The sequence below is a fragment of the Pagrus pagrus genome, assembly GCF_965226575.1.
Source record: "Pagrus pagrus genome assembly, chromosome: 15".
NCBI lineage: Eukaryota > Metazoa > Chordata > Actinopteri > Spariformes > Sparidae > Pagrus > Pagrus pagrus.
The window spans coordinates 25,829,740-25,856,244 of NC_140199.1; the positions used below are offsets into that span (position 1 = coordinate 25,829,740).

The window sequence follows — 26,505 nt, forward strand, 5'->3', positions numbered from 1 at the left end:
CATTTGATTCATTACAATTTATCGACAATAATTTACAGAAGTGGTTTTCAGATGCTTTTAACTTTGCCGCGGCAGTAATTTACAAACCCAGAGGAAAAAAAAAAAATAATGAAAACAACACTGCTGTATTTTTTCCATTTGACTGGCAGTGCAGCAGCTAAGCGATATGGAGGGGTAAAAAATTAGATAGCTGATGAAGGCTCATTGATTCACATGCTTGATGTTCTTGGAAAGGCAAAATGATGACACTGAAGAATTTGCTCCGGGCTGCCTTCCGAGAGCCTTACAGCCGGAGTGCTACAGAGGCACTGTGACTCAGATCCAATGCAGAAATGTGATAATCATTTCAGCAGAAACACACCCAAGGCAAACAACTAACAGACAGCACGAAGCACAGACAAAAGAAACATACCTATTCATACCAGCAAAACTCTGATTGCGTAATCCACCTGCAAACAAAACACACTAGCAGACTGCAAATAATGTTTTTCTATTGTCGAAACTGATGATAGTATTAGTGATAATTTATGTTTTACTGATTGCATTGCCTTTCAGACATAGTGTCACTAATGTTTGTGTCTGTTACCTAAGGCCAGGGTTGAGCAGTAGTGGATTACATATAATCAGCATTACATAATCAAAATACAAAAAATGAGTAACTATAATCAGCCAAGATTACATTGGAAGAAATGCGTAATTGGATTATAGTTACACTTACTGTATTACACTTTTGATTATGTCTTCAAAATATGACATGAAAAACTATACCATACCAACTATACCACACTGAATACACTTGGTACACCTGTAGTTTGTGCCAGTTCTGGTGCTGAAGGTACAGCTGCAGTAGTAGGGTTCAGGGGGGAAATGGAATATAATATTCATAATTATGTTTTTATCATCATGTATAATCATCTGAAAATGAGAAAGGAAAAAGAAAGGAGACGAAAAAGCCTCAGCTGGCGACTGCTTTTGAACTTCCTGCAATCAGATCAGAATGCTGCTCCCAGCCAGGATGAAGAGGCAAAGGTTAGCCACGAGGTAATGTTGCTAGCCAAGAGGTAGCTAGCATCAGTTAAGGAGATTGATTTTAAAGTAATCCAAAATGAGTGCAAAAGTATTCAGATTAAATCTTGTTTTTTTTTTTTTTTTTGGAGTTCAAGGGATTACGTTACTAATCACAAAACTGTCATGTCAATTGTATTCAGTAACTGACCACATTTCAAAGTAATCTGACCCAACCCTGCCTAAGGCTTTACAACATCTGACATGATATTTGGATTTCACATCATAACTTGTATCTCTGTGAGTGCTCATTATGCCCTTCTCTTTCAAAAGGTACGGCTTATCTCCACGGAGGCTATTTCTGGTGCCGTGTGACACTGATGATGTTGACAGCAATCGCCTTCCCACATCACAGCCACCGTAAAGGTCAGACCAAATGAAAGGGATGTGTAAGCGAGGCCTGTCCTCCTGCAACAGCCTGATCTGGCCTCAGGCGCTCCAGCTGATGAGGCCTAAACATCAGCACAGGGTCGTTATTTCAACTAGAGAAGCACTTAACTTCTTCGCTCTCAGTCTCTGAGGACACTGCTGCAGCAAGGTACGACAAGGTAGAAAGAAAGGCAGGTCACGGTGTTGGGTTTTGTCCCCAAAGTACGACGGTACGACTTTTTTTCTTCCTCCTTTGACTCCTGGTGAATGCAATTCCTGCACACCCTGGGCGAATTAATTAATTACAAAGCTGGCTGGGTATCAAAGGTAAATGATTTAATTATATTCCCTGCGTCTTTGTTAAGAAGCCAACTGTCAGGCAGTGGTAAGTGGGGCTGTGGCCCTCTGTGGTGCCTGAGGGCAGTGTGTGTGTGTGTGTGTGTGTGTGTGTGTGTGTGTGTGTGTGTGTGTGTGAGATTTTACATAAAAAAAGAAAGAAAAATGAAAATAGAGAGGGAGAGTGTATCTGTGTATATGTACCTTATAGTGTGCACACGGACATGTAGCAGTGTATTTTGCTGGTTTAAGACTTGTCACTTAAAATAACCTGTCTTATGTTTTCCTGACAAATCAGCTCTTGTAGTCGCACACACTGTTCACTTCACTTTTGGGAATGAAAAGGCAGAAGTAGCTTGACACCTGGGCTGCACATCTTTAACAACAGTCAACGCCATGACCACAATCTTTCCCTAGTAATACTTGTAGCTAGCTAAAAACACATTTACATATTATGATTTTAGTAAGTTAAAGTGGTGAACTTTATGGTATAAACACATCTAGCAGATACAGAGCCACATTAGCATGCAATTGGAGTCATGTCTCTCCAAATCCAATATTTACTCTCCTCTTAACTCTTAATATTTAGCTCTTTAGCTGCTAAATATGCCACAATGTTCACCACCTTCTGTCTATGGTTTGGTTCTGGGTAGGTATTATAAAGTCAGTATGTAGTTGGTTTATTGGAGCTTTTCAGCGGGAGGCAACCGCCATTCCGACATAACGCCATTCCGACATTAGGCCCTAATTGTCGGAATGGCAACACTTAAACCTTTAATGAAACATCCCATCATTCCGACATTTTTTGCCTCCTGGTATTTATTTCTTTTTTAAATGTCTTGCCATTCCGACACATCTTTTAAAAGGGTGGGGGTTAGGGTTAGGGTTATGGGTTGCGGATTATGGTTAAACTTTGTCGGAATGCCGGGACATTCGCATGTCGGAATAGTGGTATGTCGGAATGGTGACATGTCGGAATGGAGGTATGTCGGACTTTTGGGATGTCGGAATGCCAGCGTGTAACCCTTTTCAGCTGAAAACAGCTGCCTGCTGCTGGAAACGGGGTCAATCAGAATGGTGAGACTGAACTGAAACAATAAAATTACAGGCAGTAAAACGTAAACAATGAGGTAAAAATGCGGGGTCGAGTGATAATCTTTTGTGGGTTCATCACTATGACCCTATTTGCATTAGTCATTTGATCCATTATTACCTCCATCAAGGAGGTTATGTTTTCACCAATGTCCATTTGTTGGTTGGTTTGTCAGCAGGATTACACAAAAACTACTGAACGGATCTCCACCAAACTTGGACAGAGGGTGGGCCTCAGCCCAGAATAGACCCCATTATCTTTTGATGCGGATCCAGATAAAGGTAATATTCATAGATCTTGATCAACAACATCGGGCGTATTTAGGTGTAAGGTATCTACGAGTGAGTGGGAATGAAGGGACTGTTCGGCCTTTGTGTAGGTATGCGCTCTTCAAATAGAAATAGTGATTAGCGTAGCTGTAATCAAAATGAAATGTTTTTTTTAATGGTCATAGGGATGTTAACCTTTCAGGACTTGTTGGCAAACATGCTTAGTTAACTGACAACTGACATTAAAGGTGACAAACAATATTATCTATGGTGAGTGAAGTGATTTTTTGGGGGCGAAATGTAAATAAAAAAAAAAAGGTTTTGACCATCATACTGCTTTCCTCTATTACAGAAGCTTGTTTGATGCCACGCCAGAAAAGGGAAGATGAGGTAGTTTCACACTATTATGTGATAATTTAAGATAACAACAAGATAAATACTGTCATTTTATAACAAGAAAAGTTGGCAGGGGGGCCTCCGATCGGGGCGGGCGGGAGCGCGGCTGACAAGAATAACCCCTCTCTCCCAAAAGATAGAACGGAATAAATAAAACAACAACCAAATAAATAAATAAGATAAATAAGGAAAAACAAAAATAAAAATAAAGTAAATTAAAAATAGAATAAAGAAATAGCAATAAGTGTCACCCCTCTGGACAGCAGACTCCCTCCAAATAGGTCCGGGGGTTGCCCGGTGATAGAGGTGACAGGGATGGACCCACTATGAGCCAGCGATCTCCTCAGGGTCTGGTTGCTTTCCCAAGCAGGATACCCCACCAAAAAAAGGGAAGAAAGGGGAGGGAGGAAAGGGGAGGGGAAAAGGAAAAGGGGGAAAAAAGAGAGAAAGAAAGAAAGAAGAAAAAAAAAAAAAGGGGTCACCCGCTGGCCTACCAGGCCCGTTTCCCGCCGGGGCCTCCACGTTGGCTGCTGGGGCCGGGTGGGGGGCCCCCTCGCTCGACACTCCGGATCGCTGGTCCGGCCTCATCACCCAATACCTCAGTCTATCTTACCTCACTTTGCCAAGTCGTACACAACTCTTAATTAGAATAATGGTCATCTCTATTTTCTATCATGCTACATACTATACTATGCCATATTATGTTATGTCATGTCATGTCACGTTATGTAACGTTATGTCATGCATGGACACACACACACACACACACACACACACACACACACACACACACACGCACGCACACACACACATGCATACACACACACACACACGGGATGAGTCATCTTCTTTGTCTATCACTGTAACTGTCTTGTCTTGTTATCAGCACGTAAATAAAATTGAAAAAAAATAACAAGAAAAGTTTCTTGTTAGAATGCGATAAGTTTGCACGTCATAATGATGTGAAAATCTTGTTATAATGTGAAAAACATCCTGTTCTAAACATGACACTGATCCATTTTTATTATTCTGGTGGCAGCAATATGCTGCTGTACTCAATAGCTAAACTCGTGTTGGAGGAAGGTGACAAACAGTTTTCTAGTATTTTAGTAAGGACATTTTCTTAAGAAGGAGCCATAATATATTCTCTTTTTCTCTTCTTTTTTTCCTACAATGCCAAAGTTAACATGACTTTTTAATTTGGGAGACTTGGTTACCCTGTGCAGCCGGTCGTTCAAGCATGGGTTAACAAAACTGAGTAAATGTTCCAAGTCTAATATGAGTTTAAAGAGGGAGGAACCAGGACCAAAAACAACATAAATGCTATCTAAATGTCACACATGTACAAATATAGATATGGACATACACTACATGTTCTCACACTGGACAAATAAAACCTCTGAACAGACTCACATACTGATAACTGATATGACATATCACATGTAAGCTGAATTCTTCTCTTCTCGATCAATGTAGAAGTTTGCTCTGGATGATACATATTGATGACCCACTGTTTCAGGTGACTTGAGGAGATGTGAGCACTGAGGATAAGGCCATGTGTTTCTGAAAACACACACAGACAGAAGGACAAGATTATGTTCTGTCTTCAGGCCAACAGTTTATAGTGAGGATAAAGCTTTCATATCGTGGGGATAAACAGTGGCACACATCTTGATTTTTATCTAACAGAGATGCCTTAGTGATGTCACAGATCACCGTATCGAGAAAATCACTAACAACAGGAGACATGCTCTTAATGATAAAACGGTGTTATAAAAAATCCTTCTATCCACACGGCTGAATAATTGCTGAAGAAGCAGGCCGCTGGATTCAAGATAAATAGAGCTGTTACTGAGGTTTTGTCACCGCACAAAGACGCTGTTTATAGCACCGGGGCCTCGGAAAAAACATTTTCTGGCCAAACAAGGTAAATGAAGCATAATTGGAAGCCCATTACCAAATTGAAAAACGGGTGCCTTTTGTTTTAACTGTGTTAGAATCGAACTGAGGGCGCCTCTCCTACTCTGTAAACCTGCATCAAACTGCAGGGCTCAATAATTATAATGTTCAGGATCCTTCTGAGGGGCGAAGAAAATCAATAGACTAAGGACAAAGAACCTATAGCCATCACTTAATTCTCTTATCACTGTGATTTAGGGGAAGAGGAGGATGTTAAATAACTGTAAATCTTCTGCTATGACTTTGAGGGTGCTTTATGGCAGTTCTTACAGCGTCTCCCAGACAGAATGTCCATACCTTCCGCAGACCACACAATTTATAGCTTTATTACCCTTTGTCTTAAAGAGCAGGGAGACATAGCAGAGAGGAAGGAGATAACAGGCCAGCACAGGGGCGGTTGGGGGAAGAAAAAAAAGTCGGATGCCATCATCGACATAGACATATCTCTGTGACAGGTTTACGGCTCAGGAGCAGGGCTTCTATTTGGGGGTGGGGGACGAGAAAGCGTGGGTGTCCCACCCCTCCCTTAACTCCCACCTGTGCATCCCCCAAACTGCAGCACGTGCCCCCCTGTGGAGGAAGCAGAATTCAATCTTTAACTTATCCCCTGATGATCTGATTCACTCTGCTGTTCAGTTGCCTCCACGCCTTCCTGGAGGTCACAGGGAGGACTGACAGAGGGGGAGGGCTGAAGCGAGGGGGGGCAGACAGAAGGAGGGGGGCGGAGCGCTTTTTCACCACAGAGTCATGAGTTCCTCTGGACCGGGCAGATGCTTCCTCATATTTTCTAGCTGCGCTGACAAGTGGCTTATTGTTTCCCTTGATAAGGGTACAGTGTTCCCTGTAATGGGAATTAGAGGGAGGCGTAAGTCACCGAGACACAGGGCGAGACTGAGTCAATAGATAATGGGAGATTTCTCATGGATGCAAAAGGCACGTTTATTATCAGTGGTGTTTAAAAGAGCGAGGCCTCTTATTTGTCTTCCAGCTACACTCATGGGTAGTGTGAAGGCTAGAAATAAAAGTTACACTTTGCTTGAACCCTGTGAAAGAGGTTCCAGCCAAATGCCCCAGACGGCCTGTTCTAAACTGTGTTGACTCATGACAGACTGACGTTCAACAACCAAATGAACAAAACCTCATTATTACTGCATGAAATGGAAAGTTCCAGCACCACAGGATTGTTAACAGCTCGTGATGAATCTGGATTTATGTGTTGATTTGATTTGCTTTTGCAAATCAAAGGAGGGTTTTTAAAAAGATTTGTTATCGTTGTAAAATGGGAAATTTCTGAACTTTTATCTTATGAACAACAGTTTTTACTCTGGTGCTTGTAACTACTGCAAACATAGTCTGTCACTGTCTATCTATGTTAATGCACATCTTAGATCCAGAAGCATTAAATGACATGTATAACATTGTGCAATATCGTGTAGCTTCTGACTGCTTGCAGGCAGCAGAACGCTTTATGTCAAATCCATGCTGACATATTATCACCTTTTAAGTTTATATGGCATGCAGTTGCTTTTTACACATCCAGCTGACACAGAGCAACATTACCATTCAGTTGAAATTGTGTTTCTGGTCACATGACGAATGTAAGCCTATATATTTACCCTCCTTTTAGCTTTGCGTTGCTCTACAGCAGCTCCTGAGGGAAATGCCTGGCTCTTAAGTAGCTAAATGCTCCACTATGTTCCCTCACTAGTGTCTGTCTAACCCTTTTCAACAATGCAAAAAAACGATAACACACACTAACATCTGGCTTTTGTCATCGATTGGAAAGGGCACAATCGGCAATCCCAGGTCAAATGCCTTTGCAGTGGTCTTGGGTATTTATCCGCTCTAACTCTGATCAGCAGTGATGTAAACACAATAACCAGGTGAAATGCTTCAATGCACGTTGAGGTTCTAGACGTTGGCATGTAAATATTTTTCCATCCAGCACTTTTAAAGCAGTGCTTGAACATTGTTCAGTCTGCGTTAAGTTTGAAAGAGAGATTGAAGTAAAAGATATAAGAAAGTTGTCACTGGCTTCATGTCACTTTCTTCTGTTCCCTGTTGCCCGGCGCATTTGTGACATGACATACCAGAAACACAAAACAGCGAGGCAAACTTTTCTGCTGGCAACAAAGAAGAAGTCAACCACCTATTTTTAGCAGGTTTACCCACCTTTCCAAATATGCATATATGCACTAATTTGTAAAACGGTGTCAAATGGTGCAACTCAGTAACGTTGTGGCACCAAAACCAGGACAATATCTGTGTATAACTAAATACTGGGACTTATTTGAAGCTTTGGGTTTGGGGAGCTTGTGGGGCAACACGTGTATTTCTGCTTAATTAAAGGCAATAGTCCTTTAGAGATTCTGCTTTTCTATAATAGTGTCCACCTCCACTAAGGTGGTTATGTGTTTGCCCCTGTCCATTTCTTGGTTGGTCAGTGAATTACACAAAAAATACTGAAATAAAACAAACAAAAAAATATAAAAGTGGTTGCTGAACCTCCATATTGAGGACCTCACTCCACCTATTGTGCACGATAAGTGCGTTTAAGGGAAGCAGCCCTGTTTGTAAACACAGTTTGACCCAGTTATTGACCTTCTCCCCCAAACAATGCTGACATCAAAGGCACAGTCTGTATTCTCCTGCTCGATAAGTTATTGTCAACAGCTGCTCAGACAAGAAATGACTATTTACCAGAACCACACACTGAACGGCAGACAGGAAGTCAAAAATAACAATGGTCCTCTCAAGTCATAAACAGACACGTTTGATGGCTCAGACTTCAAAAACCAACAGCAAATCTATAAACTCTCCACTTTCCCAAAAAACAGGTGTACAAAAACAAACCTACTTTAGCAAGTAGCACAACATCGACCCTTTCTGGTGACACAGAGCTGCAGAAATCAAAAAAAGAAAAGAGAAAGGAGAGGTTTAGAGGGAAAAAAGCACAATTACATACCCTCAGAGAGTGATTTGTGGTTGTGTACTGAGAATCTTAAACCCTGAACCATCCAACATGGTCAGTGAGCAGAGCAGCAGTGAGGGTGTCCTCCTCCTGACAGCTCCCCCTAGGGCCCTGGAATACATTAACCACTGTGGTCCACAGGGGTGTTAGGAAAAATTACTCACTCCTGCCATGTGACACCCTCGATAAATTAAACTCCCCCTTTAAGTTTTAAAGGCAAATGCATATTGTGGCCATCACTTAGAGGCTGGCCTGTCCGTGCTCGTGCATAATTTGCTGTAACAATGTGTTACCACAACTTGGTAACTCGACCCAGCAGCAGACTACAGATGAGTGAGCAATGTGCGCGATGATGTCGGAGGGAAAAGAGGAAGTGTGTGGAGAAATTGCATCAAAGGCTCTGTGTCTTCATAATTAATAAATTCTAGTCCATCAAGCTGTAATCTAATTATGAAGTATGCCTTAATCTGCCATGAATCATTTCTGCACTTTGTTAGCTAAATTGGGGGAAAGAATCCAGACACATCATTGAGATTTCATTTTTTTTTTTTTTTCCTTTGTGGAAAAGCACAGAAAAAGTTAGAGGCCTGACACAAAAGGATTGTTAAACCCCCTGTAGCTAATGGCTTCAAAGAAAATGTAATTATGATTTAATAATTGACAAATTAAGCCCAGGGTGCTTTCATTTTTTGGCAACGGCCATGATCCATAAAATCAGTTTTTCTAACAGCTGCATGTCTAAAAGAGGTAATTACATTCTCTGTAAACACATATAAAACCTAAGCAAACACACCCAGCAGACGGCTGCGGATTAGGGGTGAGATGGAGATGTCATCCCGTCGTCACGATGGCACATCTGGAAGATAACTCTGAAAAATGCAGCTGGTGATAGGTTCTTTCAATAAAAAGTCTCTCTAAATAAATTCCCACTGTGCAGGAGATACTACGGCAGTGACAAGCCAAAGACGAACTTGCGGAGTTGTGCTGCGGAACGTCAACACCTCCACTCGACAAAAAAACATGACGACCTCGAAAACTAATTACGTGTCACACTGGAGATCATTTTAGTTGCTTCGGTACAATATGATCTTGTTTGTGGAACACTAGAAACATGGAAATACCTTGAACATAATCCTCGTAAACAGCTCGAAATAAGTCAGCTTCTGTGGTTTGTTGTTGTTTTCACCGTGCTGACATGCAACAATGCAGCGACATTTGAGGAGATCCATGCCTGGTTTCCAGCGTCCTCATCGTCCGTTGAGAAACTTGACAATTCCCGTCTTATTAGGCTCCTCACAGCGCTTCAAGAAGAGACCACTGGCTTCAACTTGAGTGAAACTTTATATTTCCCTTCTTCCTGCACTCTTTTTAACATGCACTAATGATCTCGATGAGACAGAGAGCGGGTGAGAAAGGGAGACGCGGAGCACATACGGAACCCAAATGTAATGTGTAAGATGTGTAACATGATTAGTCGAGTCCCCAGCCAAGGCCTTCAGTCAAAGGCGGCGACGGTTAAGATCACAAGACACATTAAGAGACTCTCCGTCATGATGTGAAAGAACATCTGAGTTCTCAGCTGCCGCCATTCATTCTCGTAATGACAGTGAATGCGGTTGAAAGCAGTGGGATCTCTGAATGGCATTAAGCTTTCAACTTTGATTAGGTGACTCGCAGAAGATGAAGAGAAATCATTTAGAGGAGGATAAGTGTGTCAGGAGATAATGGCTCCACAGGTTGAAGGAAGCGCTGGCTCCCACTGAAGCTGATGAAACACAGCAACAACCTGAGAAATCCAGGTGCGTCCGTGTTTATGTGCGTGTTTGCGCAGATGCAAGCATGAGCGCGGCGTGCAGTTTGTGTGATTTGAACGTGCGTGTGTGCGCGCATGTGCATATATTTGCCTGCCAAAGACCTCACTTTCTTTGTGTTTCATGTCAGGCATCTCTGTCTCGGTGACAGCATTTCACATTGAGGTGGCATGTCTTGGAAAACAAAACTAAGAGGGCTAAATACCAGCAGTAAATACTTTGTCACAGCAAATTTAGCCAAATTAATGTCAAAAACCTAATTACAGTTTGATTGTGTGTGTGTGAAAAGTTGTCAGCTTTTGAGCTTGTGAGACTTCTCACACACAAATATTGCTATTTTACCATCATCATCATAAATCAGTACGAGGAGCTGGGTATCATCTGGAGATTCAAATTGTAGCTGTGAAAGTACAAAATCCTTCAAAATGTCTTTTAAAACTTTACGAATGTTCTCTGTGCCCTGACCAAAACAAAACATGATGACAGGTGCCAGTTTACGACATCCCTCTCTTTATCTCTGAGTCTCCTCAATTTCCCCCGACAGAGAGAGAAAAGACAGAGGGAAGGGGGGAGGAGAGGCAGCGCAGGGGACCTGAAGTGTGTTTAGGAGGAAGATGGCTGTCAGTAGCTGTCAATCGTCGGCTTTTTGATGCCATCGTCTTGGCCCAGGCCTGTCTGTCTCGCAGTGTAACAGCTATCAAAGACTCACTCACAGCAGAGACAGGCGCTAGGTTGGAAACACGAGGAAATCCACACGTTCTCTCATTTACACCTGGCATAAAAACTTTGTGATATCTGGGTCTGTGAATTATGATGGAGACGATCATTCTCACCTGGCCTTGAAGCAAATATGATAAAAAAATACAAAAATGTTGAAGTGATATGACAATCCCGTGAGTGGATTGCATATAAAATTGGTAAATGTTTGGAAAGAGCAATTGCATTCTCTATCGTTCCATTTTGTTATGTTAATTTTAGTGCTTTTGGTTCCACAGTGCTGTGTTCTAATAATGTATGCTTAAAGATGCAATATGTAAGAATTTTAGTTGAAAACAATAAAAAGTTCTAAAAAAGTCAACAGAATCTGAAAAAATAACAGTGTGACATTGTGACATCTATGTATTGTACTGAGATATCTACTTAAGTTAGCATGCTAACCAGCTAGCCCCGACCCTTCCCTGTCCAATATTCCTGTGGTGTTAAAAAAAATCCCTCTGTGCTCTGAGCTCACAGTCTAGACCACTAGATGCACGGCTAACCATGCTAACTAGCTTACAGCAGCTACTGTCAGCAGTAACTCAGACTGAATTTGACAGCTGGCCAATTCTTACACACTGTGCCTTTAATAACAGGATTATATATTGTAACTAAAGGCTTTATTAATGATTAAAAATTATTAATTAATTATTAATGCTTTGTCTTTTTAGCCCTTTCATTTATCTTGACTATATGGAGGGCCGAAAGTGCCAAAATCAAAAGAAAAAATTGGATGACTCAATTTTGTATGCATTGTCAATATGCACTCAATCAACCAATAGGCAGTAGTAAGGATGCAATAATATAGAAACAGATACATTTAAAAATATATAAATATTGATTAAAAAATAAATGGGAAAGTTAAGAAATAGGGCAACTAACACAATAGTAAATAAACAGAAGCAAGTTTAAGCATAAATATCACATTTACAATTTACTAGTTCTTTTAATATTACTTGATAATCAGCCATCACTTATAAATTGAAGTAAGTCATTAGTATAGGGTCCTTCCAACGCAACACTGTTCGTAATAGTTTAATCAAATATATGTAAATGCTAAAAATGATTGTATATACAATTACATTCCTTTTGCAATAGAGAGGTTGTGGTCTCAAAATAAAAGAAAATACAACTAAATGGTCCTTTCAAAGGTGCACTATGTAGTGCTGGGGAAGAAATTCAATCAGAAGATAAAAATCTTCATCATTTAATTTCCACAACTGATAATAAACTGAATAAACAAACTGTCATCAAAGGACAACACAATTTCAAACTGTTTATATTTGCAAGACTGTTCCAAGTAGCCAACTCTCTACCCTCAAACTGCACTCTACCTTATTAATATTGTAACTGTCACCTTTCTGAATGTGTTTTCGAAAACTACATAGTGCACCTATAATGTCTACTATAATGTGTACCAGTACAGCCCTAACCCTAACCCAAAGGAGAAAGCACACAGTGCAGTCAAGGAATACTACACAACTGTTCCCAGTACAAACAGTAGCTCAAATGATCTTCTTTGTTTGCGTTCCTTTGGCCAGTTTTTGCAGCTCCAAGTGGCAAATCATTCAAAAGTCCTGCATCCAAAGTACTTCAGCAGGGGAAATGTTTCAATACAGCGGCACAGTCGGGTATTTCAAATGATCGATATCATGATCGACTGAGCAGTGATCTATTAAAATAAAGTCCCACACTGGTCGCCTTTTTTCCCTTATTATTGCCTGAAACAGAGCATTTTGAAGAGTCAGTCACCATACGTTGCTTTGTTGATGACATCAATCTGTCCTGCTGTCCTTGGTGGACTGTCTGCTTTTCTTCTTGTTTGTGACAGATCACTCACATGCCTGCAGTTTCCTCACCACACCTCAGGCAGCATCAGGATGACTGTGTCCAGACGACCAGATCACAACTGGATCGCAGAAGGAGCTTTTGACCTTCTCCTGCCAAACATTTAGGTTAAGTCTGGCTCGTGCTTTTGCTTCACTCTGTCCGCTTGGCAGGTGCACATTCAGACAGAACAACGAAATATGACAGGATCCCTTCTCCAGCACACAGCTCAATCTCCGTCCTGTGTCTGCAGTTTGTAGCTGCCTTCGGGAAGTCCTGTCAGCGCTTACCATTTGGCCTTGAACCTGCACTAAACTATTGAGTTCATCATGCATAAAACATTAAAGATGTACATCCAAAAGGCTGTGGCTGCGTGTTTATTGGCACTCACAGCTCCATAAACCATTTTCATCCCTCGCAGGATGAGACACACATGCTCCGCAGTCCTATTGATGGCGTTTAACACAGAATATAAACCATAAAACACAATAATAAACATAAGCGGAGCAAATAAATCAGATTCATAATAACCCCGAGGTGGGATTTATGTAAGCAAAGATAGAGTCTTTGTGCAAATTGATGGTACAAGCTCTATCAAAGCACCAGTGAGACACTAATATAGTCTTATAAACACAGCAGCAACACTCTAAAGTAGCTTCATCTCTCCTCTTTGGCTGGCCTAAGTGCTTAAGTAATGTATTGCTTTCATAAGTGTGCAACTTCCCAGCACTTTCTTCGGTGGAAATATGTCTCCATCCTCTGGGTAGTGTGATTAAGAATAAAATACAAAGAGCATTACTACAGAATAAATTCAAACAGTGGCATAAAGCAGGAAAGCGTTAGCTGTGCTGAGTTGAGCAGCAGCAGCAGCAGTTCTCGCTCTGAGAGGCCCTGGTGACAACGACAGGGAGCTCCATCACCGCCACACACTGTCCCCCTGGCACCCAAGCTAATGTATCACCTCTGGATTACAGTAATATCTGTCTGATGGATGTTTTCCGAGCAGAGCGGTCCACGTGTACCCCAGACAGGAGCCTAAGTCGCTGGGTGTAGCTCTGAGGAGATGGGGCCTCTGCTCCTGAAGGTCTGTTACACTTCTATCCCCCTTGCTCCCGAATCCTACACCTCCTCCCAGTCCATTCATCCTGCCTCCTTTCCCCCATTCTTCAGCTAGTTGTGTGCGTATGTACATGCAGGCACGCCTGCTCACATGTGTTAGTCACAGGTCTCCGCTGAGACGCCGACTGCCATCCTGGGGCGATGCCTGGGCTCCTCCAGTCAACTTTACTGCCTTCATTTGGCCTGATGAATGGCTAGCTGCCTTATCAGTCCCTCTGCCTGCAATCTCAAGTGGTTCCCTGGAGCCTCACACTGCCTGCAGGTTTTCGGCCACTCTCTCCAGCATGCGCCATTCCTGCTTCTTTTACATGCGCACCAAACACTTAAATAGAGATACAGACGCACAATTACACACAAATAATACTGTTCTCGATGTACAGTTCAGAAAACAACACGCACATGAACAAAAACAATGCAGCAACTGCAGCGGCCGGAATCTCTGCAGAGCCCAAACGCACACACTCTTAACACAAGGCACACAAGCATACGCACACGTCAGCTAGCAAATCCATCATCTTTATTTCTTCCCCAATGTGCTCATATTTTTCTCGTGGCTGCACCATGCTCACAAAAATATTTATTTTTGCTGATTTTTTTTTTTTTTTCTTGAGGAAACACAAAAGAAATCACACCTCTCTTTCTCCCTGGCTCATGCCAAAATAATCAATGCTTTCCAGAGAGGGACTTGTGGCGCGACATGCGTGGAGGGAAGGCAGAAGGATGCAGACATAGCTCCAGGGCTCTGGTTGTAGATAATAAGTGAGGAGCAGTCCTTGGGTATGTTTTACAGCTATCAAGACTCATCATATTTGACATGCATTCTGGTGTTTACACAGTCTCCTCCGTAAAATCCTCTCCAGCTATAGAAGGGAACAGGGCGCAGGGAGCACACACAACGCAGCACGTACACATTCTGCACACAGAAGCTCTTAGAAAAGAGGAGCCGCTTGTTGCCTTCCTTTTCTCTCTCTCTCTCCCTCTTTTCTCCATGTCCCATCTCTTATCCACGGCACAATTGGCGGCGTTAGCACCTGTCAGCTGACTGACTTCTTGTTCCCGGTGGCTTATGAAAAAATCATGGCTGCTGGGCTTCAGAGGCTGCTTTCCCATCAATATGAATTCACCATGGTCTTCATGCAACATTAGGCCAGGCCCTGCTTTCATACAGCAAGCCACACGCTCCTTCGTCTGTAATACACAAGAGGAAATGAAAAGAGTAAATAGTCCTTTTAGAATGTTGCATTCGATCATGGGTGGAACCAAGTCGCCTATGAAAGGGACCAGTATCCTTGGCTCTCAAAAGCACATTTGCCTTCCATCCCCAGATATTACGGCATGGTGCTCTGTGTCCCTTATTAGTGTGTCCTGTTTTACAGTAAATGAAACAGTACAAATCACAGCGCGGCCCCGCCACGGTTGTCCCCCAATGTTATATTCTGAAAAAAAGGTTTCCACATTTAGATGCGTAACTCCGTTTATGTACTTTTGGTGTAAGCACTACAGCAGTGTGTCGTGCGGCGGAGTCAGAGCGTGGTGTGTAAGAAGACGATTCAGAAAAGAATGAACGAAAGCATTCGAAGCAAAATGAGATTGCACTCTCAGTTATAAGCTGAATTATTATCTTGTTTTTTTTTACTTATATTTAAAAATATATTATGTAACATATATGAATTTAAAATGACTCGACCTCTGTTATATATTTTGTTGAGTTTGTTTACAATATCTCAAATGCTTCCAAAAATGTACACACCCAAATAAATGCACAGACGCTATTAAAGATAAGGTGAACTAAACTTTAAAACCTTAGATTTAAAGTCACATAGACAGATTTTCATGAGCAATACTGGTTGTTTTGACAATCAAATCAAATCAAATCAAATTTTATTTGTATAGTCCAAATTCACAAATCACAGTTTGCCTCAGAGGGCTTTACAATCTGTACAGAGACGACACCCTCTGTCCCTCGACCCTCGATTCGTGGGTCAATGAAGACAACAATGAAGACAACAACTCCCATGATGCCACGCTACTTGCATCTTTTGCTTTGTTTTGACTGAAAGGCAGAAATTACATACAGTGCTTTTAAAATATATATGTACAAACTCAATCCTGTCTGTCTGTATCTTTATTTCTCTAAATCAGAGGTTCCCAGCTTCCACGAGCACACACATTACAAGCTGACTGTACACTGTACATTGTAAAAGTCGTCTTTTCTTTACTTCACCGTCCTTTATTGGACACATTTTACAGTGTGGAGGTGCTGCAAGAAAAAATAAAACGCATCCTAACCCTAAATTTAAATAAAAATAAAAATAATAATAATAATAATAATAATAATAATAATAATAATTTCTTTAAGATATCTTATAGTTTGCAAAGTTTATGTCTTTACACCTCTTAAAATGATTCTCAATGATTCTCTACATTTGTAGATGTTCACCTTGTGATGAGTGAGGCTGGGAACTATTCACCCAAAACCCAAATATACTGTACTTTCAGAATCAGAATCAGAATCAGAACTACCTTGTTGATCTCAGAGGAGAAACTGGGGTGTTACAGTTGCTCTGTCTGGCATAGAAATATCACACAATATAAATATCTTAATAAGATATAAATAGAGAAGACAATAAGAAAAGCATCCTTTAAGGAATATAAACCTATTTCTCTCCAAAAAAAAAAAAAAAAATCAGAAAAGCAGCCACATTAAATGTTGTCTAAACACAAGCAACTATACTGACAACTAACAAGCACTTTTAGTAGTCTAAAATATTGATTAAATCTAAAACTGCATGATCAATAAGTAAACATGATAACAAATCTGAGCAGACATGTGAGGCTTTTGGTACTTGACATTTCTTCAATACTGCTGCAGACAAAACTGATACCAAAAGAATATTGACGTTAATGCCGGCTCCAGTCTGGAGGGTCTGCAAGTAGACACAGTCTGTATTAGAACAGTAAACAACTGCTCTGAATTATCAGTAAAATCACAGTAAAATGTCAAAGTTACTCTGAAATTTCCACCTGCTCATGAAAAACTCATCCGACCTTCATTTTACATGGACCTGCTGCGAACCCTCTGCCTCCCTTCAGCTCTCTATCTCTCTGCAACATGCTGAAAGTCAATTAACTACACCACTTCTCTCTGACATCATCGCGCTAATACAAGCTGCTCTTGACCTTATGTTTGTGTGTCTTTTCCTGATTGGATTAACTTCAGATGTGGTGTGTGTCTGGCTCTATTACAGAGGGTGTGTTGTGATTTCAAACCCTGAGCCCTCCTCCTCCTCCTCCTCCTCCCCCTCCTCCTCCTGCAGCCACTGTCCCACCCCTCTCTTCCTTTACACCTCCCCGAAGGTCTGCTCTCCCAACACGCCATCTCGAAGAATTGTCACGGACACACACATACACACACACATACATATGCCTCTGCTCATGCCTCCAAACAGTCATATCCCATGCGAATCCTGCACAGTGATGGAACGCCTGAAGAAATCCATCCCTGCCTCCTCACCCTCCATTTCTCTCTGCTCCCTTTTCTCGAGTCCGGAGGGGTCATCTCAGACAGAGGGCTCATAATCAACTCAATTAAGTGAGTCTGATTGCTGTGGCAAATTGGTCAGGGTTATAACATTATCATTAGCGCCTCAAGTGCGGTCACAATGGGACACGGCAGTCAGATGAGAGTGAGACTAATAGGAAGCGAGGATATAGTGAGTCTGGACAGTAACTGAGGCAGAGTTGTCTTTGTGGAGATGATGAGCAGATAAAAATGGGACTCTCTGCACCAGAGGAGGAACATGGTGTGAAAGGGAAGGGGGCAGTTAAAATCTAAGTATTCAAGCGCCGCTACAAAGACAGAGCATCCTTCCTCTGGCTCTGACTGTAGCTAGGAGACCTGCTGGCTTAGAAAACCAGTGGCTCACCCAGTAATTGTTTCTGGGGATATGACATTTGTCTCTTCTCGTGGCTTGCTCAGGGTGTCAACACCTTTCATATACCCAAGGCTTTTCTTCACCATGGCTCACGTGCCCTGAAGCAGCCTGTTTGATCTTTTTGAGGACTGTCAACTTATCGCTTGACTCCATGGAAATTGAATTCTGTATTTATTTACACGCTGGGTTAATAGTATAGATGCTGAGGTGATTTGAAAGTCAAACAACCACACCTGCCATTCATTTTTTCTTTTTCCTCCTGAAGCAGATCCTCTGTTTTGTTATGTACGCCTAGAAGACACAAAGACAGGATGATAATGAATTGAAAGGCTTATCCTAGACATTCAAAATACTCATGCAGCAGCGATAAATCCACATTTTCAGGAGTGAAAAGCAGTTTTTTGGGGGAATATTTTTGCTATATCCTCATCTACATTCAGCAACCCTCCGAGTGGCCTACATAAACTGATGCTCTTTGTGTGTCTACTCTAGAAACACTCGTTTGGGTCTTGCACAGCAGCACAGTGGCCCAGTTTGAGTAAAATCAGTGTCAGTGCATCTCTAATCGTGTGTGCCGGTGCATGCGCACGCGTGCGAGCCTCTTCCGGAAGCTTTAAACAGACTTGTCATGTCGGGAGACGCCGCTTGTCAGACGGAGGACAAATCTGAGGATGTCAATTGAATGCGGAGAAATGTCTGTCAGTCGTTTTGACGTCGGTCTCTCCATTGTGATTAGCATCACTTAATATTCATGCGCGCTTATCTGCCTGCTGAGACGATGCCAAGCTGACTGCTGCTATTAGAGAGCGCAGAAGAAGCAAGTCTCCCTGTGATAGAAACACAGATGATGTAACAGCCATGTGGCATTACAAGCATGTCAATATGTGTGCGCCCCGTGTGTACTCTGTGATGGTGTCACAGGTCAATTCAACAAGAGGAAAGTGATATTAGTTCCCAGACAGGGGAGTGAAGGCCTGGCTGTCTTTGTGCCATGAGTCTGTGTATGCATGGAGAAAAGTGTGGATTAGCTAAACAACACTGCCACTTGCTGTTCATGTATGGGTACTAGACAACACAATAAAGGGAAAATGCAGATAGAATGGACTCAGGAGAGACGAAAGCCCTAAAAGTTGAGGTGTTCCAGGAGTTTTAAGTGCTTGAAAATCAAATACAGGCCAGTTTAGGCAGGCTTGTTTTTAAATCTATACCTACATTTCTTCTCTGCATGCTTTGCAAAATTTAAAACCTTTTTTTTTTCATCGTCTTCCCCCTCCACATGCTAAATGCATCAAAACAGGAACCTCTTGAATTATTTTGTTTCATATTAGCAGTTGTACGTGTCAAGTTTTGTTTTCTTGTTTCTCCACCACATACTTTCTTTCCACCTCCGAGAGAGCGTGTGAATGTGTATCATTGTGGCACTCTGACAGTCACGGCCGGGAGGAGGAACAGTGGTGCGCTCGCTGCAGATGGCAGCACACATTTTTTCATTCCTTAAACAGACACAAAAAGCAGCTGAGGGACCAGGGCCTGTCTGTAGAATGTGCCGGGGAAGAGTAGGTACTTGGCACAAGTAGCAGAAACAATTAGCGTCACATAAGCAGAGGCCCGAAGCAGCTGGAGAGAGATGGTGGAAAAACACGGCATCTCATTTTCACCGAGAGGACCTCAGCAGAACTGTGCGCGCACTCTGAGACATCCTCTTCCTCTCCTCGTCACAACTCAAACATTTTTTTCGGAGACAGCCCGTGTCACAGCTCATTTAATTGATGTGTTCTTGTCGGCGGCGTGTTTTTGTTTGTATCCGTGCATTCTTGATTAGGGAATAGACACAGGAAGCTCTGTGTCCTTGGAGAGACCTCGCATCCCACTCACATCCCCAAAATTCCTTTTTGAACATTCCTGGCGACCGTCTTCCCTGTTCCCTATTTTTGAAGCTGTGAGGCGAGATGATCTAAAGTGTGGCTCATGAAAACACTCCACCGGTAACAAAGCACTGCTCATTAAACTTTGCCTGCTTCACAGATGAGCTCAAAGAACACGTGAAATGTTAAAAAACAATCAGGTGTGACAGAAGGAACCAGATACATTCTTCCTGTAAAGTTTGTGAAAACCTGATTTCAAATATTAAAGAGGAGGTTTGTAGTTTTTTATAGTCTTATTGTCTTAATGCAGCACTCATACTTGTGTACAGGCTCTGCTCTGATGTCACCACTTAACATATTTCCTGTTTGTCACTGTTGCTGGCAGTTTGACAGGATAGGGTGCTCGTGTTGACCTCTCACTCTGCATCTGAGAGTCCAGTGTCAATAATGGTATGAATGGTATAATGTGTATCTCACAGGAGCAAATGCAGAGAAAACTCATGAAGTCAGAAGTAACAAAGCAATACCTTTCAAAGCCTGCTTAGCTTCGGTCCTTATTATATTATTATTTCATAATTATCGATGTATTCATGTGGACATGACATTAATGTTGCTGCATGTGAAGGTGGACCTAATTTCAATTACTCTATTAACCTGTAATAACATATCATAATTTATTTGTTGGTTTATATTTCATATTGATAATCTGAATCTGCAAAGTAGTAGATGTCAAATAAATGGTGTGGGGTAAAATGTTAAATATTTGCCTCCAAATTGTGCAAAAGTTTTAAATGGAAATACGCGAGCACAGTATTTGAGTAAATGTTCTTAGTTACATTCCACTGGTCCAAATGGCATCGCCTGAAATACTCACTAAGACCATCACACAAACACCAGCTATTAACCTTATGACTGTTGCAGCATGCAGCAGTCAGATTTCATTTCAGCCAACAAATACTCAGCTCTGAATAGCATAGCAGCCCTGTTCACTGCTTATGAAACAACCCTGCATTTGACATCTGAGCAAAAGAAAGTAAAAGTAAATAATAACTGTAATGTCTGAGATTCAGCAATTACATGAGATCTTAAATTGGCATTCTTCTTCCCTGCTAACCTCTCTATGCTTTGCCATGGAAAGCCACACGTCTACAGACCTTTGGAAATATGCACGTCTTAAAGGGAGCACATTTAATCACTCCAATCATGGAAAAACACGGAAGACTACACCAGAAAATATATAAACAAATGACTAAGCAAATCCTCTTTCACCCTTCTACCACTAGGAGGCAGTATTGTTAGTCAGCAATGGACTGTGAAGAGGTGGAAAAAATGAGGGTAAGACCCGTCTGAACCCCAAACACATCTGAACTGTTTCACAATGAACTGTGACTCTGGAACCAATATTTTGACAATTTTTGTATACTTGCTGAACTGAGACGTAGAGAGTTATAGTCTCACTTCCTTCAGCTGAGAACAATTTAAAACTAAAGTTGAGCCATTTTTTTTCACTTTGTCACATTTGGAGAGTGTTTTTCATGGTTTTCAACTTCTCATGCAGGAATTTACACATTGGGAGGAAAGAATCGTCTTGTGAAATACCCAAACATTTACATTTCACTCACGAATTGCGCTGACATACAGTACTGAGTAGTAGTATACATTAAGGTAGACAGATAAAACTGTTCAAAGTGCTTGTTTGGATTGCAAAATAGCTGACAGACTATCTGAGGTATTTTGAGATTTACAGCTTTGGCAAATAAAAAGAACAAATTGGGTCAGTGTTGGTGACTCTACTGTGATTTTCAGTAATTTAGTCAGATTACTGTGCCTTTTTAAAAAGTAATAAATAAAGATTAGCTGTACTGTTTGATATCAAAATATTTCATTGTTAAATAATAATTGTCTATCTACAAAAAAGTCCCTACTTTTGGAATATACGTCTCTCACAAATCAATAAGCTGAGCCTCCGTCTCAAAGGTCAAACAAAGCAAACACAGACTGTACAAAAAGGACTGACACACAGAGATCCAGTGGATTTAATCTGAAGCTGTTCAGCCTTCCGTTAACAAAGCCCAGAGCCCAGAGCACAATGGCTGCAGATATTAAAATGCTGTTTTGTGTTGGACTTGCTGTTGTACTATCAGGTAAGAGATAGATTTGGTTTTGTGTATCATCTGGCAGGTGACAGACATTTCTTGGATTAGTGGTAATGGTAGCTGCTGCTGCTCTGTTCCTCTTCGCTCAGGTGTGGGAGAGTCTGCCTTTGTTGGGAAGAGCCACAGCAGAGGGAAGGACGACGCCGTGCTGCAGTATGTTGTTAACAACTCACTGAGGGAGCATCCAGTCCTCACCAAACTCAGGCTGGTAAGAAAACCAAAAACTCTACCCTAATGTCTCATTCTGACATGGAGGCGATGATCGAGCATTCATTTCATAAAACTTTGAATGTTGTGATTCCCTTCTCGCTGGTCTTGCTCGGACCTAAGTTCCAATGTTACACCCAAGTTGATATCTTTAAATTTGTTCCCTATGAAACTCTTCTGATCACCTTTAGTTTAGCATGGGCAGGCTGCCAACATTGATCAACATGCAGAGGCCACCAGCAGTTATTTAGGTCAGACCGAGGCTGGTCTGTCACCCGGCGCTCCAGGCTAAAAACTAAAGATGATTGTGGCTTTGAAGTTTGGCGCTTCTAAAGTTTGGATCTCACTGCCACCGGATGAAACATCAGGGAACACTCTGGAAACTTTCAAGAAGTAGCTGAAGACACACCTGTTCAGAATTTGATGTGTTTAGTTTGTGTTTTGTGTCATATTTATATTTGATTATCTTTCCTTTCTATACAACAACAAACCTGAAACAAAACAAAACATAATCACAACTGTCAATAATTTTAAACTATAAGCAGTATATTTGTTGACCACTAGGGGGCGGCATAGTGCCAAAGAACCCTGTACAGCTACATGCAAGCTAAGGGGTAGTACCAGGGAATGTTTTTTATCCATTAAGTAACACAGTCCAGTGATATATACTAAATTATTTTATCTTTTCATTTCAGAGAACCCTTGAAGACCAATGGAGTGTCATGATGGTTGCCAGTGAACAAGCACAGTTTATGGCAAATCTCATCAGACTGATAAATGCAACTAAAGCTATTGAGATTGGTGAGATCAAGAGATGAGAAGGGACCATAATAATTTTAATATTAAAAGCAACTGAATCAAAAAAACTAACCAAAAAAAACACTGAATATATTATAGTTTAACTTATTCATTTTACACATTTAATTTTGCTCACAGGTCTTTGGGAGTATTGCTACATATGTGAAAAAAGTAGTATGAAGCCTGTTGTGGCTCCAGAGGAAACTGCATGTCATCTGATAAATTGCCTCCAGTGAAGTTTCTCAGTGGCATTGTGGGTAATGTAGGTGCCAGGTCTAGAAATGTTGTCCACTGGTCTAGCATTGCACTATTGACAGTTTAAAAACAAACTATTAAAAATGATACAGCAGAACCAGAGGTATCACTTTTTTATTCCACACATTTTTCCTTTTCAAAACAAGACAACTACATTGCCCACAATGCAACTTAGTCACTGAGTGACATCACTGGAGATAATTTATCATCTTAATTAACCACAGAAGACTTTCTAAGTGGACTTGTTTCAGTTTCTTGAAGTGGCTTCTTTAGTTCTAACTAACTGGAGGGGAGTTACAGGGCCAGTTGTGGGTCGTTGACCCAACCAGCCTTCATGCGGGTTGCTAAGGCAAGGTGAGCCCAGGTGTGAATGGTTGTTAAGCTGTCTGGGGAGGGAACTCAGTAATGTATTGTAGGTGGGTGATAAGTAATGTCGAAGGCCACCTCCTCCTTTCAAAGACAGCTGTTCCAGTTTGACAGATGGATTATTTTACTCCTCTTTCAAACCATCTGTCTTCTCTGGCCAAGATGTTTACATTGTTGTCCTCAAAGGAATGATGTTTCTCCTTCAGATGTAAGTGGACAGCAGAGTGTTGACCTGAGGAGTTGGCTCTCCTGTGTTGTGCCATTGGTTTATGGAGAGGTTGTTTTGTCTCCCCACTGGACAAATCTGTGTAGTCCTGGCTGCATTGAACAGCAGAAACTACATTACTCTGCTTATGCCTGGGTGTTTTGTCCTCAGGATGGACAAGTTTCTGCCTCAGCGTGTTGCTAGGTTTGAAGTGATTGAAGATCCTCCTGAGTGTCTCAGATATTCCCGCGACATAAGGAATGATGATGATGTTCCTTTTTCCGTCAAAAGTTTTTTTCTACTTTTTCAAATATGCAATAGTCAGTGATGGAATGCGTCTAAGTTACTCAAATCCTGTACTTCACTTGACTATTTCCATTTTCTGCCACTTAAAGGGGCACTATGTAGTTTTGGAGAAAAAATTCAAACTCAGAATCTTTATATTTACATTATTAATGAGGTAATAATACAACTCAGAAATATTTAGTTTTTCCATAAGTGAATAAACAAGCTGTTCTCAGAGGAAAAAAAAGGTCCTAGAACACTGTTTGAACCTAGAAAGGTGGCAGGGTCCGCCACATATAAACAAAGTAAAACAGTATGAAATTGTGTTGTTCTTTAACGTCAGTTTGTGTATTCAGTTTATTCAGACATGAAAAGAAGAGTTTGTTGATTTAGTTTGTTGCTCCTTTAATATTTCCACTGCACTCCATTTTATATATACATTTTATATTGTACATGTTACTCACTACATTTATTTGATTATATTCTGCAGGGATGTACACAGGCTACAATGCACTGAGCATGGCATTGGCCATGCCAAGTAATGGAGTTGTGGTGGCTTGTGAAATAGAAGAAACCTATGTGAACATTGCCAAGCCGTTTTTTATGGAGGTGAGAGAATTTTTCTAAACAGCATGACTCACATTCAATCATCCATACAGACATTGTTCAAACCTTCAATCTTAAATCCATAATAGCACAGGTTGTATTACCCAACCTGGCACTCGTGCAACATTTGAATTTGGCATTCTGCAAGTTTAGTAAGATTGATTGTTGCTTCTGTCAGAGGGAGATTGTGCAGCTGACAGCATGCTCTGCATCTACCTCCTGTCAATATGTCCTCACTAAATGCTGCTGGCGAATAAAAAAGGTGTCTGCTCAGGAAGCGGTGTCACATAAAGATGCAGAGCCAAGCAGGAAATCAATCCCTGTTTTAGCCTTGCCAAACGTTCTCTTTAGAAAACAATTAAAGAAAGAAGAAAATAAACACTTTAAATCTATGCACAACTCTCAATTGACACAATTGAACCTTTTGTACAGGCCGGAGTTGAAAACAAGATCAATGTACAGCATGAAATAGCCATGAAGACATTGGGTAAGTGCTTTTAACCTTTGTCATAATTTCTAATAAAACACAGTTTTGCATTTATTAGCTTTTACCTCTGTTTCTTCAGATGCACTGATAGCAGGCGGGGAGGCAGGAACGTTTGACTTTGTGTTCATCGATGCTGATAAAGTCAGCTATGACAGATACTATGAGAAGTCCCTTGAGCTCATACGAAAAGGGGGCATCATTGCGATCGACAATGTAAGTACATCTCACATAAGTAGAACATCTTTTAGAGAGCATGTTTAGACTGTGAACAGAGTGAAACAGGCTTTTTAAAAATGTATTTCAAGGTGCTGTGGAGCGGAAAGGTCGTGAATCCGGCTCCTGCTGACGTCACCTCACAGGGTCTGGATGCTCTCAATAAGAAGCTGCACAAGGACGAGAGGATCGATCTGAGCATGCTCACTGTGGGCGACGGGCTGACCATTGCCATCAAACGCTAAAATAACTACGATATAAAAGTTACATCTATTTTAACCTAACGTTGCTTTTGATATTAAATTTTAAAAAACTATGTGGACTCTTTGCCCTCTGTGCTTTTTGTCAGCTACAACAATCATTACAATAAACATTACAACTCCCTCTCTAGTTTACAAGGATAACAATCATAAAAGGGCTGAAAGAAAAGCCAAACATATGGTTTCAAGCATCAAAATGTCATTTTTCGTAAATCAATAAATATCACATAGCTGCAGCTCAGGATCAGACAAACATTTAAAAATAGTGGTTTGCTTTTCTTCATAAGAGAACATGAAATATGTATTTTTGTTTACATGATCAGCTCTGTTTGTAGCTACATTATACTGTGACCACAACAGCTGACACATCAAAATAAGTGGAATAAAGCAAAGAGGAAAGGCATGTAAAGAAGCTCCAGCTCTTTATAGTGAGACAAACACAAAAGTCTTTGTGTGTTTCATCGCACTGCTTAGTGTCTTGTTGTTGTGATCTAGATGGTAAAACATTACACTTTAACTATGGGTTGAATATAAAACATTCCAGGTGTAGTAGCAGCTGAAGGCAAGCAGGACTCGCTTTCTTTAAAAACATGGTGCAAACATGGCTGCACGGGTGCAACCTGCAAGGTGTTATTTAAGTCTCCAATGGCCTGAGATGTTACAGTATATATGTATAGACATGGAAAAGCACATACAACATGAGTGTTGTACTGCATCAGATTTGGTGTTTTTAAATGATTTACCAGCCAAATGGCAGCAGGACAAAATGATAATATGATTTAATGCTTTCAAGAAACATGTAATGAGATGGGACAGAACAGTTAGGACTGTAAAAGCTAAAATAACAACACATATGTATGTGTTACACCTGTGGGCATGAAAATCACTATTTAATG

The 26,505-nt window shown here is 41.1% G+C and overlaps 1 protein-coding gene across 1 annotated transcript; it reads left to right on the forward strand.

Annotated features, from left to right (window-relative positions):
• The first annotated feature begins 21,826 nt into the window (after positions 1–21,826).
• Positions 21,827–25,665, forward strand: comtd1 (catechol-O-methyltransferase domain containing 1). The gene is made up of 7 exons (XM_084375829.1): positions 21,827–21,915; positions 22,017–22,135; positions 22,830–22,935; positions 24,534–24,652; positions 25,082–25,136; positions 25,216–25,349; positions 25,442–25,665. The coding sequence occupies exons 1-7, from the start codon at positions 21,861–21,863 to the stop codon at positions 25,592–25,594; spliced, it is 741 nt and encodes a 246-aa protein (XP_084231955.1). The 5' UTR covers positions 21,827–21,860; the 3' UTR covers positions 25,595–25,665.
• The last annotated feature ends 840 nt before the right edge of the window (positions 25,666–26,505 follow it).